Source organism: Seriola dumerili, unplaced genomic scaffold, assembly GCF_002260705.1.
Source record: "Seriola dumerili isolate Sdu_G_001 unplaced genomic scaffold, Sdu_1.0 BDQW01000149.1, whole genome shotgun sequence".
Taxonomy (NCBI): Eukaryota; Metazoa; Chordata; class Actinopteri; order Carangiformes; family Carangidae; genus Seriola; species Seriola dumerili.
Genome location: NW_019174404.1, coordinates 6,773,447 through 6,790,476, shown reverse-complemented (window position 1 = coordinate 6,790,476; position 17,030 = coordinate 6,773,447). Strand labels below are relative to the sequence as shown.

Genomic DNA, 17,030 nt, shown 5'->3' with positions numbered 1-17,030 from the left:
ACACTATTCTCTGCTCTTCCCGACGTTTCCTTAAAGGGAACAATAAATTATCACATCTTAAACAGTTACTATTAGTATTTTCCATGATAAAGTTTTAGACAATTATTCACCTCCTGATTGATGACTTCTGAAATTTTGATTTGTGAAGACTTAAAAATGTTTAACATTTTGCTATAATGTCAGGTGCTTTAGCTCTGGTGAGTTAGATTTTATTCTTTTTTTTAATTCACTTAAAGGATAAGGATGGTATTATACTATATATTATTACTGACAACAAATCCATTGAAAAGACCATAACCAACAAATATTGGTTCTCATAACACGTATTGCAGAAAAAGTAAGAATTTTAGACATTTAAAAAAAAAAAAAAAAAAAAAAAAGGAAACCGAAATATAATACATCGACATAAGCATTCTGACCCTTTATTCAGTACTTAGTTGAAGCACCTTTGGCAGGATTACAGCCTCAAGTCTTCTTGGATATGACGCAACAAACTTTGCACACCTGGATTTGGTGATTTTCTGCCATTCTTCTCTTCAGATCCTGTAAAGCCCTGCCAGCTCACAAGGGGATCGTCAGTGGACAGTAACTTTCAGATCTATTCAGCTTTCCCTCAACCCTGACCAGTCTCCCCGTCCCAGCTGCTGAAAAACACCACCACAGTATGACGCCTCCACCACTGTGCTTCACCATTGGGATGGTAGTGGGCAGGTGATGAGCGGTGGCTGGGTTCCTCCAGACATGATGCTTAGAATTGAGGCCAAACAGATCAATTTTGGTTTCATCAGACCAGAGAATCTTGTTTCTCACAGTCTGATAGTCATTTAAGTGCTTTTCTGCAAAGTTTCACTGGGGAGAAGCTTTTGTCTGGCCACTGCCATAAAGGGATAAAGTGATGGTTGTGCCTCTAGAAGTTTCTTCCATCTCCACACAGGATCTCTGGAGCTCAGGCAGAGTGACCATCAGGTTCTTAAGTCACCTCTGTTACCAAAGCCCTTCAAGTTTGGCCGGGCAGCCAGCTCTAGGTAGAGTCCTGGTTGTTCCAAACTTCTTCTATTTAAAAATGATGGAGGCCACTGTGCTGTTGGGAAATTTCAACTTTCGTTTTTGTATCCTTTCCCAGATCTGTGCCTTGACACAATCCTGACTCTGAGCTCAGCAGACAGTTCCTTCCTCATCAGGGCTTGGTTTTTGCTCTGATATGCACTGTCAGCTGTGAGACCTTATATATAGACAGGTGTGTGCCTTTCCAAATCATGTCCAATCAGTTGAAATTACTACAGGTAGACTCCAATCAAGGTGCAGAAATATCTCAAGAGATGATCAAGGGACATGGGAGGTACCTGAGCTAAATTTAAAGTGCCATAGCAAAGGGTCTGAATACTTGATATGAAAGTGATATTTAAATTTTTCCTTTTGCAAAAATGTCTAAAACTCTGTTTTCACTTTGTTTTATCGTCTACACTCAATATCCCACAATGACAATTTCCGAAAACATAAAAGTGATAAAAGTGAAAGGGTCTGAATACTTTGTGGATGCACTGTAACCAATTCCTCTGTTCCATAGAGCTCCATTGTCGTACAAGAATTATTAAAGACACGTAAATGAGCCACACTGTTGCATTGGGTGAAATGTTTCGGGGTTTTTTCGTAATGATGAACACGGGCACTGTAATTCATTCAAATCAAGTCAAATCCCACACACATCATCCTGCTGCCACACAAATTTGCCGCTGTAAATAGTCGCCAAAAAAGACACGATCCACTTATGTATGAGTAACTTTTACTAAAAAATACAGTGCCCAACTGTTTAAGGAAATGATTTAACCTTTTTAGTAGGAATGAATGGGCTTTGAGAGCTCCAGACAAGTTAGGGAAGTCAGAGACCATCAAGAGATGGACTAACACATAGTTAGGTGTTTTCATGGGATTTGTTGACAATCAGAAAAAAAGAAAATATCACCAGCCGGAAAAAAAATTGCTGACACAAAATTAATTAGCTGAATCTGATGTTAAATGTGTCAGAAGCCTTTTCTTCTCTGCTCGGATTATCTCCTGACCTGGCTCAGACTCTTGAGAAGGGCTCGATTCAATTCTCAATACTACAGTCATATACCTGCATGAAGTGGACTTAACTCAGTTCAACCTTTATAGTAATCTGCTAAAGGTAAAGGATTTATTATCATTAGAACCAGGAGTCATTCCTCAGTGATAAAAAAAGTACATTTACATCAACTGGTTCCTCAGTAAGCAGCATCATATATCATAACTTAAAATAAGTCAGCTTGGGTTTAAAAATTATGATAAATGACGGATTACTGACCAACTCCATGTAATTGCATTGTATTACAGTAAAATGTGTTGTGTAGGTGTAAGTGCATCCCTTTCTTGATGTCTCCCAAAAACCAGACTTCTTCTTCTACTGCGCATGTAAACAAGTCCAAAAACAAGTGAAACGGTTGATCAGTGCTTAAGGTGCTGCTGACCCTAAAGGTCAAATCTTAGCCAAGGACAGAAATGACACGGGGGAGGGGGAGGAAGACAGCAGAGGGAGAGGTGACACAAAGGGAGCTGGAATGCAATGGGTTAATCTGCCAAGAATCCCTCTCCCACGTGAACAAAGGAGAAAAGTGGGAGGTGGGGGGAACACAAAGGGTGACGAGAGGGTGAGGAGGGGGAGGGGAGTGTGTGTGTGTGTGTGTGTGTGTGTGTGTGTGGGGGGGGGGGGGAAGGTCCATTCCCTAACCATCTGGATCCATTGTTTCAGGCAGGGGGGTGAAGGATGCAGAGCTGGAGGAGGGGAGAGGGTAGAAGACGGGGAGGGAGGGGTCACGCCCGCGATGAGTCTGGTCAACCCCAAGACTGAGACTCTGCCAGACCCCCCACCTATAGAAGTCATTTTTATAATCACAAATGAGGACGAGCACCATCAGTTAAATTCGTATTCGTAATATTCGTAAATATCGTATTTTTCCAGGCACCTGAATATTTGAATGTTTATGTATAACATGAGTTTCATACATTGAAAGTTGAATTATGCCTCTTTAATGAGCCACCACACCATGAAGCTCTAATGACGCTACTGTTTGTGCATATGACAGTAATGAATTATGTAGGGTGGGGAAGGACACTAGAGCCCTATCAATGAGTGTGTATGTGGTGGGAGAGGGAATCCACAGTGTCAGACATTTACTGTAACATCTGTTTACACACTGTGGTAAATAAAATGGATAGGATTATCAAAACAAATAAGGGAAAAACAGAGAAAAGTAGCAAAACTTACCACCACCACGAATGGAGGAATCCAGGGGGCTCCCCTAATGTAATATTCTTCTCCCATCGAATCTGCAGGAGGAGAGGAGAGGAGAGGAGAGGAGAGGAGAGGAGAGAAGAGAAGAGAGAAAAGTCAGTTGCAGCCACTAGAGAGAGGATTATGTCTGCAGGTCCAGGGGTTAAGAACATATAATCAGTCAGTCTCAAACTGTCAATGGCCTCGGACGTGAAGATAGGCATCTTTCTGCCTCTGCCGATTTCCATCTCCCGGTCACTCTTTGCTCTGTCCTGTTCCTCTTTTTACATGTGAAGTACATTCATGAATCCAGGGAATAACTCGCTCATTTATTGTTAGCCTGTCTGCACCCAAAAAAGGGGGAGTTTTGGAGGCTTGGAAGTGTATACAGACAACACAATACCTACATAAGTTACATCAGTTGTTTTGACACCCAGGACTCACCGTGGCCAACAGTGAGCATGATCTGGTGTAACTTTATAGAATTTCCTTATGAAATATTCATGCAACACCTTGCACTCTAATCATGTTTAGCATGTTTGCACTGACAATGTATGACTGAAAGGGCTCAAAGATAGCATAGCCTCTATAGCATGCTTATATTAAGTGCAGCTTTAGTAATGAAGAGAGCTCTTTTATATTCCATATAGGTTGTTTGTCCGTACCCTCTGATACGGCCTATAGGAGCGGTATGGTTGTGGAACAAAAACTACATGCCTAGGTTTAAGGAAAGATCATGGTTTCAGTTTAAATAAGTATTTAAAGGTTAAGAAACGTTGTCGTCATGGTTACAATAATAAACACATGGTTAAAGTTATAGAGAGATTGTGGCTATGATTAAAAGAAACAATGCTGACTGTCAGTTTGACACAGGAAACGAGCAGCAGTCTCTCGTGTTAAAGTCCAGTGTTTCAGTGACCCATCCAACCACCCTGACCTCCTCACTCTGCTGACTTTGACACTGTATACCTGTGGTGGGCGAAGGCCCTCACCTACTCGGCCCCTGACTGGACTCTACCCTGTCTCTGAATGGCTAATACTCTGTTAGGTTTAGGCATGGAGAGTGGTGATTGGTTAGGGTTAGCGTAAGAATATGAGGCTAAGTCTATCAGAGGCAGAGTAGGGGTGGCGCTGTTTAACAACTTCACTTGAACTTCCTTCTTTATTCCCCTCATAATTACCACAGCCACAAACAGTCGTTTTGGGGACTCACATTACCACTAGATGTCTCTTAACAACAAAACATATTATGGGTCATAATAAGCTGCATACACCAACGGCCTCCGGGATAATCTTTTTTTAAAGGGAGGACAGTTTCTTATTTTCATAAGTTAGTATCGAGGCCCATGTTTCAAGAGACGCATGTTTGATCAGCACAGGATAGGATTGAATTAATCAAGATTTTAACAGATTGGAGCTACAAATGCCATCTTACCTCAGACAGGAAGGTCTGTGCAGACTTCTGTGCTCCCACATGTAGCAGGTACTCGTACACATATAACGCTAACCTGAAATGTAGAGGGAAAAAAATGTTAGTGATCAAATTCAGTTTCCTTCTTTCTCAAAACTGCTTTTATGTCAGACTCTTCCTATTTGCACTAAATTCTCCCTATTTTGCATTTTAAGATTATAATTTTTGGTGGCTGCCCAACATCCTGCAAACACACCACAAGTGGGCACCCAGGAGGAGACCTACCATAGCAACTTTGGTAGCACACCCCCGAAGCCCCCTTGATTTTTACCACAGCTGGAAACCTATTAAGATTTGCTATTAATAGACCAATAATGGATTGAAAATGGCTTCATGGTTTTGCTTGAAATAACAGAGTCACTTCTTTTAAATTTACTGTTGTGTGGCTATGATGTTTGAAGGCATGCTAGTAAAGAGACATGCAGAGGTGGCAAGAGTGACTGAAAATGGTAGAAAAGGCAAGATCCCACAGGCTTCTCTGCACACAGCTGCCTAGCTAGCTTCTACCAATAGCCAGCGTGTGAGGCGTTTAGGGAACACTGGTTAATTGTAGCAACAGAAAATAACCTGGGTTACATCCTTGCCCTCTAAACTGCATGAGTCTCTGCATGCCCATCGGTCACATGCCGTGCCACCCACCACCACAAGTAAATTCTCAACCTGTGGGAAACACTATAAATGATAACAGTGGTTAAACAGTGGAGCTTTTGCTCCTCAGCCACATGCATGCCTTTTTCCAACTCTGTTCCTACACTGTGTTCAGACTTAGAAATAATAAAACTGTTGCACTGACGCTGAAAACCTATGTAGGCCCACACATAAAACTGATCAGGAATCGATAAAGAATCAGATCGACAAGCAGAATCGATAATGGCACTGGTATCAATAAAATCTTATCAATCTCTGCCCGTAGGAAAGCTTCTGGGTACCTCTAAACTTTGCTGCTTTACTGGAAAATTTCCTACAATCAAAAAGAGCCGTGTAATCTCATCAGCGCCTCTGAAGCCAGTATGGTTTTTCCAACACTGCCCCTACAAAGCCCAGGTGTCAAAAGTCTTCAAATCACAACAGAACCTAAAAAACACTCATCGGCTTGAATGACAAATATATGTTCTGACTGAATGCACAAGATACTGACAGGAATAGCTGTAGTTGATAAGGATTCCAACTAATTCCAACATTTTAAAAGCTCACGCCAGAATATTTTTTTTCCTTTTTTAAAATCACTGCTATCATAACAGGCCAGACACACTTGAAAATGGCAATCCACCAGGGTCTATTAACAGACACAAGAACCATGCTGTGGAGTGGGGAAACCCCCATTGGCCCAACATTGTACTCCTAACTCCTTCACTTAGCAGTGTTTAATAGGCTGTTAATGGACCATCAATCGACCGGCAGCGTGGATATGACAGTGTCCTGTGTGCCGAGAGCAGACAGTCCTCTGACAGGCCAATAAGGTCCTAATGAGAAGGACAGTAGCTCAGTGTCATCGTCCCCATCATTAGTCAATGTACTGATCAATGAAACATGGTTTTGAGATAATCAGGCTGTTGTGCAGTTTGTTTTTAACCACCGACTGACTTTTTGCCTTTTCAGCGCTGTCTTTTCTTGGACTGTTGTTGAATGGTAGGGGGAAGGTAATGTCTATTAAAACACATTAAGTGCCTTTAAGTTTCTTAAGATGATATAGTTGTATAATAAAAAGTTTGGATAGGAAGCTGATAAGCTCTGACTGACTCATCATGTTTTGAAGAAATAAAATAGGATAAGTTTTGATAACTGCACTCAATTTGCCAATGATGAATGTATATATCCATTTCTGCATCATCTGCTCCTAGTGACAAGGTGAAACCTTGGGGTGCATTTATGGAGAATTGTACAACAGCCTTTTGTGAAAACAGGCCACATGTGAGTGAATATGGGGAACTTCTTACAAGAGAGAACTCCAACTGGAATCTTACAAGTAATCAATTGAAAGATTAATCTGAAACCATTTTGATCTTTAATCAACCTTTTAAGTCATTTGTTTCTAAATGGGTTTCTACACTAACACTAACTTATGATTAGTGTTTTCTATGATTTTTATTGTTCTGCATATGTGTTTTATGAATGCCCATTTAGAAACAAGTGTCGCAAATTAGCTGCAGTTATGAATGTTATGATATATGGCATTAGTCTGTTTAGTTAATAGTCTATGTGTGTGTCCCTGTAAAAATAACCATAAATAAATGAGCACAACATAAATGTCTACATGGGGGACAGTAAAGCACTGCACACTTTTCTCTGAGAGTCAAGCCTAAAACGCACTTGTGTTTAGTTGCTATTTCTGCTAAGTGGTTGAAGTCAAGATGAAGATGAGGTGAGCACATGGAAGCAAGAGAAATGCCAACAACTGCTGGAGTGTGTTGTGATGGAGATGTGGTCTGTGCATGACCTGCTCTTATTACTAATGGTAATTCTAAATTAATGTTTATATGCATTGTTAGTATGCAAATTTAGTCTATAAAAGATATGAATAAGCAAATAGAGAGTAACTGTAGTATGAAGCCTATGGTCACAACATGATAACACCTTGTCCCTCACATAGAAACAACAACAAGTTATGGGACATTTTCTTTACAGCAGGAGGGGTGGTGCTTTTGAAACAGTGAAAATTCAAAACCTGAAAGCGACAAACTTTTCACCGAACTCGCTTATATTCATCTGCAAACTTTCAAGGCTGTTCACAAACATCCCACACAACATGGACAGTGAAATATCCATCCCAGGCCAAAAACTCCTGATCATTATGAGTGCTCTTCAGCTGCCCGTACACAGTATATCCTTTTTCACCACAACACTGTAGTTGAATGGGTCAATGCACAGCATTTGACCTGGCATCCCGCTGACCTCAGCTAAGCATAAGTTAGACACTACTTTGTTGAACATACTTTTGTGTTAAGTTAAAGATGGGAACTTCATTCAAAATTATTAATATTTACCCCACCCCCATAACAGAAAAAAAGTTAGCCTGCAAGAGAGAGACTGAGCATCCAGAGAAAACTGAAACTGAAACTTTTCTTGGTACTTGCATAATCTAATTCTTTGTAATTCTGTAGTTTATCTGTAACATGCATTGAACAACCGTTGCAGACACGAGTCTCTGTGTAGGATGACGAGCACAGATTAACATCTGACAAAAGGTCTTGTGCTATGAATAGGTCAGTTGCTAGATGAGCGTAGCATTTGGTATACACGCATTTGGTAAAAAGCAGGCCATCCTGCTCGGAAAGTAATAAATAGCTGAGGGTGTGCCCCTCTTGCAGATAGTCGCCAAGATAAGAAAACATACATGAGCAAGCAGACATCCAGACATGCAGATGAACAAACAAACAGAGCAGAAGTGGCCTTGAGTTCTAAGCTTCCTGGAGGGATTTACGCTGGTTAATAATATTCAACTGTAAATAAATCTATCATACTGCGCAAGAAAAACATATCCACCATCAGGAGTACATCCTGGCTGCATCCACTTGTTTAATTCAACACAGACAGTGGGACAGATTGGTCATTTCACAAATGACCGATGTTCTTAAGAGGCTGAAGACTGCAGTTCTGATAAGACGCGCACACACACACACACACACACACACACACACACACACACACACACACACACACACAATTTAGACAGGGGAATCTGACCACTTTCTGAGGCTCCCAGCAATTTGTAGGTCACAAAGCTCTCTGTGACCGCTGGTGTAGAGTGTAAGTCACTGCCACTTGCAGGTCAGTGTAGTACTGGACCACACATACACCTGCACAGCACACACACATACACATACCTGGAGCATTTCACCTATGCACTTCGCTGGTTACTAATTACATCTACAGTACAAGTCCTTGCATCTGCACAGGTTGAAATGCCAGGGAAAAGCTCACAGGAAGCTTAAGGATACAGCTAGAGCTTCAGTTGATACTGTTGCATCACCCTGAACACTGCCAGTTTACCAACTTGCTTACATATACAATCCTCTATAGGAGTTTGACTAGCAAGGAATAGTTAAAAACTTTGTCCTTTGTCTGGGGATATGAGGATCACACTGCAGATCCCCCCCCAAGAGGCCTTCAATGAAATTTTTATGTGTGGTGTGTGTGTATGTGTGTTTTTGTGTGGGTTGCAAAAGGGGCTGCGTGTGTGTGCACCTGGCCTACTGCATTATTAAAGCTCAGAAGCTAGCTCATAGAAAAGGAAGAGAAGTTTGAGGAGAAGAAGAAGAGGAGGAAGCTATAGGCTAGTGGAGTACAGAGAGAGGAGAAAAAATAGTTTTGACTGGAGCATAAGAGGGGGCATGCCCCATTTTTATAGAGGAAGAAACAGTAGGTGGTACAGAGGATCAGAGGAGCAGTCAAGTCGTGATGGAGAGGAAAAAAAGGATGGTGGGGGTTGATTTTGACAGCCAGAATGTGAAATTATAGTCAAAAGGAAAGGTAAAAAATCTGAAAGATAGCTCCAGCAGCCCTTAATTCAGAGTTTTTAAGGTTGTATGGCCTGGTGACACCAAAGTTTTACATCGCTTAGCTGGAATACACTCTACTCGTTTCAGATTTCTGCACTTTCCCATCCTTTATTATGCTTAAACTAAAATTTCTTCCACACCATGTGAGGTGACCTCCTGACCTCCTTCCCCGCCATTCCCTCTTATGTTCTGAGAGGGGACATCAGTGCGTGCATACGCTTAATCCCATAGAGTGAGAAATCTCCCTGATGTACACCAATGGCACACCTGACATCCTGCCTGAGGCTCCCGACAAAACCCCCTCTTTAAACATGGATGAGTCTGCCCACCATATCTCCCTCTCTTCTGTCTCTTTCTTTCTCCTCTATCTCTCTCAACTCTGACGCAAAGCTGAGAGCAGCTGCTTCAGTCTGTCTCAATAATTCAACACTGAAGCGAGGGATGAGGACTTTGAGGAGCAGCAAAAGGATGGGAAGCGAGAGTCAGGAGGCAGATGAAGACAAGCATTAGAAGAAGCCTAAAGAATAAAGAATATGGGTTCACAAAAGAGCCATGGTGGGGGTGAGCTTAAGGTAATGAGGTGCCTGCTGATCTTCATGCAAACACATAAGACTGTGACAATTCTGTCCCGCTTCAGTTCCCAAAATCTGCTGACTGGTCCAGCGAGTCAGAAAGTGAGCTTTTACTAGTGTTCAACCCATCCACTGTGAGGAATAAAGCCATAAGCGTACACCTATGTGGAGGATCTTACCTCTTATTTACCTCTAGGTTATTCAACTGTAATGTACCAACTACTACCATACACTATTAACACAGCACAGGGCTCTAAATCAATCAAATCTAACAAAGTTTAATGAACGCATGTACAGGTCTTAGGTGGCTTTGTTAACAGTGGCTATCAGCAAATGAAGTTCGCTGCAGATACTGGCTTCTATTTCAGAACTAGTGCTTAAAGATTTGTGAAGCATATTTCAGATTAATTTGAAAGCGCTGTAGATTGTTAAAGTGTCGGTAACCGGGCGGCATGTATCTCCTGAGCGAACAACAGGCATCGAGACAGAGGCATGCAGACAAAGGGATTGGAGGGCTACAGCTCTCGAAGCTAACACCACCTAAGTTTTCTGACAAAACAGCCATTGAAAAGCCTGCCTTTGGGTTTATTAAAGCAAGCGGTGGCAGGAGTTACAAGCAATTTATCCCCAGCAGTGGTTCTTACAACTCGGGGTGACTGAAGAAAATCTGTACGGGCCACAAAAGTTATGAGGAGCAGCTCCCCTTGCACGGGGGACCGTAGCAGTGTCTCTCCGCTGACCGAGCACACACATGGATACAATGTAGCCAGCGCGTTTGGAGACAGAGTATCATTGTGGAACGTGGAACAATTCTAGAACACGTTCCTGTGCCATTTTGTAACAAAGCCCCAAACAGCTGTATTCTATTTTTACCTGCTGCTTCAGCGGGGCGACACAAAAGCCAGCTAGCTACAATGCACAGCGTCACTCCAAACGCATTGTTCCCTCACACTGGGGCGAGGAGAGAGATGGAACTAAAGTGGGATCTCCATCAATGCTCCTCACAAGAGAAATCAGCCCTGAGTGCACATTTACGCATTATTGCTGGAAACACGTGCAGCAACACTCCCGCTTGTGGAGGTGGTGCAACTTTAGTCGTTAAAACTGCCACTCTCTGTTTTGCATGAGAAAGAAACAAGAAAAACAAGAGTGAAACTGGCAGTGGAGCTAGCCGCCTGAGCTAACTTAGCAGTCATGCCTGTGTAGTTGGGAGGATGCAAGAGGCAGCGATACACGCAAAGTGGCAAACATAACGAATAAACTATCACGGCATCACTTTTGTAGCTTGCATGTTAACAAAAAGAGCTGGCAGAACATGCGCACCTCTGCTGAAGTGTCTGAGCTGCTTCACATCAGTTAGCAAGTTTAGCTACCTAGCACACTCTTCTTGGCTGGATCTCTGTTGTGACAGTGCAATAATTTACTTACTTTTCTCTTGCTTGACTATCGGAGGGGACCACAGCTCCTTTACCCTTGCCGTACATCTTGGAGGCTGTTCTGATACTTTATTTTATCCCACTCGACACCTGTCAAAGAAAGCTACCAGGAAAACCTACTATCTCCATAGCTACCCAGTTAGTGTTGTCTCCCTATCTCTCCCTTGCGCTCTCTTTGCTCCGGTTTCCTTTTTTTCTACATCCCCAACATTGCCCACAAATCAGGCAGGGTTTCAGCCGGGGGGAACTTGAAACAGTCCACTGGTGGAGCTTTTTTTTTTTTCAATCGCTGTTCCTGGATTCAGCTCACGCCCCCCCTGTTGTGAGACGGTGGGGGCTTCTTAAAGGCACAGTGTCTCAGTTTTTGTCGACTTCGCTCAAGTTCAAGTTCTCTTCTGAAGGCCTTCAAGTTCAGATCTTACATTACAGTTGTGTTCATATAAACTGCTGAATTGCTAATACTAACTGCTATTACTGTTCTGACATCTTTATTCAACCACAATATGTATAGCTGTATCCTAATGGTACGTTTCAATGTTTTGTTTTTGACCTAATGTCATACCAGAAGGGCACTTGATTGGTCCAAATTCTCACCCCCAGTTGGTTTATGTGCCCCTTAAGTGCCACTATGTTCAGCCCAAGTACCTATATCTAGTGTGGCCTTAGGGCAACCATGAACCTTGACCAGAAGTGCCTCATTATTTTTCACCCCGATCCTCAAACAGTCCGTGCAGACCACTGATTAAGGTTATTAACTTACCTGATTACATAACTGTAAATAGGGGGGGGACCAAACTGGGGTCCAGGGACCACCAAGGGTCCCAACAGAGGTGGAGGCCGTACATAACTAATTGAGGAAAAGTTTTAATTGTGTTTTATTTAGGACTGATAGTTTAATTTTGTTCTGTTATTGAATGTAGAGGAAGGAGATGATGTCTTAGGACCTATAGCAGACACCGACAGATAAAAGTGAACAGTATGGACAAAAGGTTGACTTTGTTTGTCCATTTCGTTCACCTCTTTTTCATTCTTATTGATTTGTAATCATTTTATTCAGTTTCATTCATTTGTATACCACGTTAAGAGTTTAGTATATCCATATGCATTTGATCCAAACTGTAAACATACAAAATGACCACAACTAATGTACAGAATGATTGGTGTGGAAAAAATCACACGCAAACTGTTGCCATTTATTTACAGTTTCTTGTAATAAAATCTAAAGATTTCATAAGCATATTCACAACCACATTGTAGATTCCTGTTTTGTTACTTCAGCATTAAAAACAGTAACGTAAAAACTAATACAATGATTTAATTCTCATGGTATCTGGTTTACTCTTTAAATAGTTTGCTAGCATAATGTTGATAGTCAAACAACAATTCAATCACAATTATAATAGTAACAGCATCTCCACATATATTTATTTAGTATCCAGGTATGGAGCTGGCACTTGGTAGCGATGTATAAGTCTGTGTCATGTCCCTTTAAGAGTGTGTAGAGGGCAGTTGCAGAGTTTGTGTGTGCATATGTGTGTGTATATGTGTGTAAGGCAGGGACAGGCAGTGTGTTCTCTTTTCGTGCTACTTGCTGTGGGAAGGGCACAGCTGACTGTCTGTGTGCGTGTGTGTTTGTGCGCACACCGGTGTATGTATGTGTGGAGACAAGCGCATGTATTTGTGTGTACGTGAGAGAGAGAAAGAGAAGGGAAGATAGAGAAAATACATTTCTGTATATATATGGCCAGGCTTTTTTTTTTACATGAGAATACAAAAACCTCATGATGAGCAGACATCGTATGGATTAATAGAGGAATAATATAGAGGAAGAAAAGAGAGAAAGAACAGAAGTGAGGAGCATTTCCTTTATAAAAGGCAAGAATTTTCCCTGGTGAACTAGTGTATGTTACATATAGCAACGCACATGTACTGACAGATGCAGTAGACAAAGAATAACATGATTTTACAAGTGACATACTAAAAATTGACAATGTCATTACAATATATATATTGTATATATATATAGTATAAATTGCATGGTAGACACATAAAAACACAGAGCAAGAGTGAAAAAATACCTCAGATTTCTTTGTTTCATTTATGTGGAATTACTTACACATAGAGAGAGAATAATTGCCAGCAATTGGTCTGGCTGTGCATAGCCATTTTTTTCTTTAATCTTAATCTTTTAATATTTGCATGTATTTCAGACTACATCCACACTAAACCTGTTCAATTTGAAAATGCTGTTTGACAGTAGGCTACATGTGAAAACAACATTCGTCCACACCGGCATTTTCAGGTTTTAGTAACGCTCTCCATCCACACTGAAAAACCAAATCCATTAAATTAAAGTGGATTAATGTCTTCTTCTTTGTCTGAATAAAATCAGCAGGTGTAGCTATACTGTGTTATAATACAATCAAACTCACAATTTAGCTCTCATTGTGACATTTCTTTTTAGCATAAAGTAGTCATTTGAGCATCGATCATAAACATGACCTGTTCATCAGGTATTTCATGATCGCAAAGCTGTCTGAGAAAATATGAACATTTAGTGATTACAAAGAGGTTTAGAACAGGCTTGTCTTATCATTTTCCAAAAGTTTTGTTTTCCCCTATCCACACTAAAATGTGAGGCTGGATACCACTTTCAAAAAAACAGACACCAGCACAGTGTGAACAGAAGACTGAAACAGTGAGAACAAGATGCATTTTTGAATTTAAATTTAGCAGGCGTAGTGTGAGAGAGAATGAGAACGAGAGAAAGTGATGGTGTAGGTATCTTTTAAGCTCTATAGACCACAAACTCTATCACTGTCTCATCATAGCACCAGTATTGATCCAAGAACCCAATGATCCCCGGGAACACTGGATCTTCTTCCTTTGCACAGAATAAACACAAGCAGTGTCATTGTGTGTTTCCTCTATTTCACCAAATGCAGATGAGCAGATAAGACTGTTAGTGTTTTGTCCACATTCTTAATTCCTGTCCATCCATCTTTCTGTCAACAGCACCGCCCCCCAATGGCATTTTCGTAGATGTACTTACTTGGCATATTCAAATGATAATTTAGCACTTTGTACCATCCATAATACAACAATTCTCTATCATATCATCATTTCATTTTTTCCCCCATAATTGTGAAAACATATGGAGATGATTTGGAACCAGCTTGATCTTACGTTAACGATGTCAGTAATATATTACATAAAACTGACGATGATAGATCCAATCACATCTCTACTCAGATCTCACGAGACAGCCTCTGTCATCTCTCACAACCTCTTGTGAACCCAAACTGTGTTTCACAAGTGTTTGGTATGATGTAAGTGTCAAATATTTTTCTCCTTTTTTTTTTTTCTTTTTTTTTACTATGCTTGTGACCAAGTGTATCGCTGTAAACTCAGTTCTGTTGTTGAATTTGAATGTTAGTTTGCCCTGAAATACAACAACTCTGGAGTCTTATTTGGTTTTCGGCACCTGGCAATGCTGCCCTACAAACTTCCATTATCATCCCTCTCTCCATCCCATCCTATCTCCATCCCTCTCTCGCTTCTCCCACTGGTATCATTCTCTCCATCTTGCCTCATCACTCTCTTCTTCCTTCTCTTCCACATCATCGTCCTCTCCTCTGACCCACTTTCCTGCCTTCTTGCCACTATCTCCCTCTGTTCTTGTTCGTGCACCCACATCCTTCATCTCTATCTCTCTCTGTCTCTTTCTCCTCCCCCCTTCCCCTTCTCCCTCCATTTCAGTCTTTCCTCTTCATATCTCCTGCTTGTGTTCATGCTTCTCCACCCTCACGCGTCCTCCTTCTGTTCCGTCTTCTTTCTGCTTCTTCTCTGCACCTCTCTCCTCCATTTCTACCTCTCCCTTCCACCTCCTCCAGCACCTCCGCTCTTCCTCTACTTTTCTCCCTGGTGCATCTCCATCCCTCCATTCTTACACAGCCTCACTGAATATTCTCACTCTCACTTATTCTCTCCCATCTTCCATTCTCATTCTCTATCACTCTTACTCTTTTCTCTCTCATCCTCTACCTTCTCCCTCTCCCCTGCGCCCCTCTCCCTTGTCTTTCCCTCCTCATCCTCCTCTCCTCCTCCTCCTCTCCTCCTCCTCCCCCCTTCTCCTTCTTTCTCCTTCCACCATGAGTCATTTTGTGCTCTCTGTGCTCCCCTCACTACGCCACAGAGCCACTCAGGACAGACATTCATCAGCGGCCTGAGATGATAGATGCTGCTCACCACAGCTCCAGCAGCCAGTTAGCCTGGGGTGATGCCTTATGCATACAGATATCACCTGGCTAGCTGTAGTCTATAGCGCCTCAACCAGGATCGAATACACAAAAATGCTCTCAAGTTTGCACACACACGCACAGCACTGCCTGGTGTCTAGGACTGGCTTTGTGTGGAAAGACAAAGTTTGGCACATGTACAAATTTATTGATAAGTATACTTGCACTTTAATAAAGTGTATAAAAGTGTGCAGGCAATAGTGTTAGAATGGATTGTGTGTGTGTGTGTGTGTGTGTGTGTGTGTGTGTGTGTGTGTGTGTGTGTGTGTGTGTGTACATATGTGTGTGTGTGTGCACTGGAGATTGTTAGGTATGTAAATTCCAGGGGAGTTAGGTTAATTGGGTCTGAAAAAGAGGTGGGTGTGTCTTTCTCCTCTATGACAAGCTTATTTACATAGCAAAGCTGTAATTACCCTAACGAAGCCCCTATCCTATCAGTGAGAGTGCACACACACACACACATATATAGACACAGACACACATGTGCAATCCCCAAACAGGTTTGAGCTCAATCATGCCAAACCTGTATTTTTCATCACTCCAGATCCCTCTCAGAAGCATTCCATTCACATGTTCGTTTCTAATTGAATGGCATCCTTTGCAGTGCCAATCAGTTGGTTTGTTGGAATTTCTGTATCAGAGCTCATTGGCTTCTTAGAGAGACGTGGGACCCATTCCAGCACTTAGCAATCACTTCCTTCCTTCTAACCCCCCTAAGTATTCTTTTGTAAAAACAGGCTTTCCCTTTGTGAGTTACGGTTAATACAGCAAAAAAAAAGAAAAAAGATTTGCTTTGTCTCATATCGATTTAAATCAAAAATTCCAAGTCATTGTTACAGAATATGAGAAGATGTAAGAACAGTGGTGACATTTGGAGGAATCATTATCCATCAAACCAGATGAAAGTAAATTCAAACTCATAATTCTCATGCATGTTCAATCAGATAGTTAACACAATAAATAAACCACAAACCTGTTATCAGTGTGCTAGTTTTGGACAAGGTGCCAATAGAGTCAGTATTTCACTTTGATCCAACCTGGAGGTAAGGACCAAACAAACAGGTTGTGAGATAAATCTGAGGGGTTGTAAGATGGACAGAAAGAACAGGAAAGGAAGCACAAGAAACCATATTTTTTGCGCCACACATTTATGATTATTTTTTCTGACTTTAGACTCTGATCTTTTCCTCTTTTTTTCTTGCAAATTAGTTTTACCTCAGGTCTCTAAGATAAACAGTAACATGCATGCACAAGCCGAATTCAGAACAGCAGTAGTAGAGAGTTCCTACATGAATGTTGAACATTGGTACAAAACATTGGTCATACAACAAAATCAGTTGCTTTTTGATTATGAAATATTAATGCCCAAAACTGATTTAATATTTTTGGTAGTTAAAGTCATGGTTCACCTAATTAACAAAAAAATAAAAATTATATCTAGTAAAGGAGACAGTTTCAATTATAC

General features: G+C 41.3%; 1 protein-coding gene across 7 annotated transcripts in view; it reads right to left on the bottom strand.

The window, feature by feature from the left end:
• LOC111225504 (single-stranded DNA-binding protein 3-like) overlaps nt 1-11,315 on the bottom strand; it is a 37,127-nt gene extending 25,812 nt beyond the window's left edge. For all 7 annotated transcript variants that reach the window (XM_022750421.1, XM_022750422.1, XM_022750423.1 and 4 more), the window contains exons 1-3: nt 11,260-11,315; nt 4,725-4,797; nt 3,284-3,345 (exon numbers count right to left, since the gene is read on the bottom strand). In XM_022750421.1, the coding sequence (XP_022606142.1) occupies nt 3,284-3,345; nt 4,725-4,797; nt 11,260-11,315 (191 nt within the window). The remainder of the gene's footprint in view (nt 1-3,283; nt 3,346-4,724; nt 4,798-11,259) is intronic.
• Between the last annotated feature and the right edge of the window lie 5,715 nt (nt 11,316-17,030).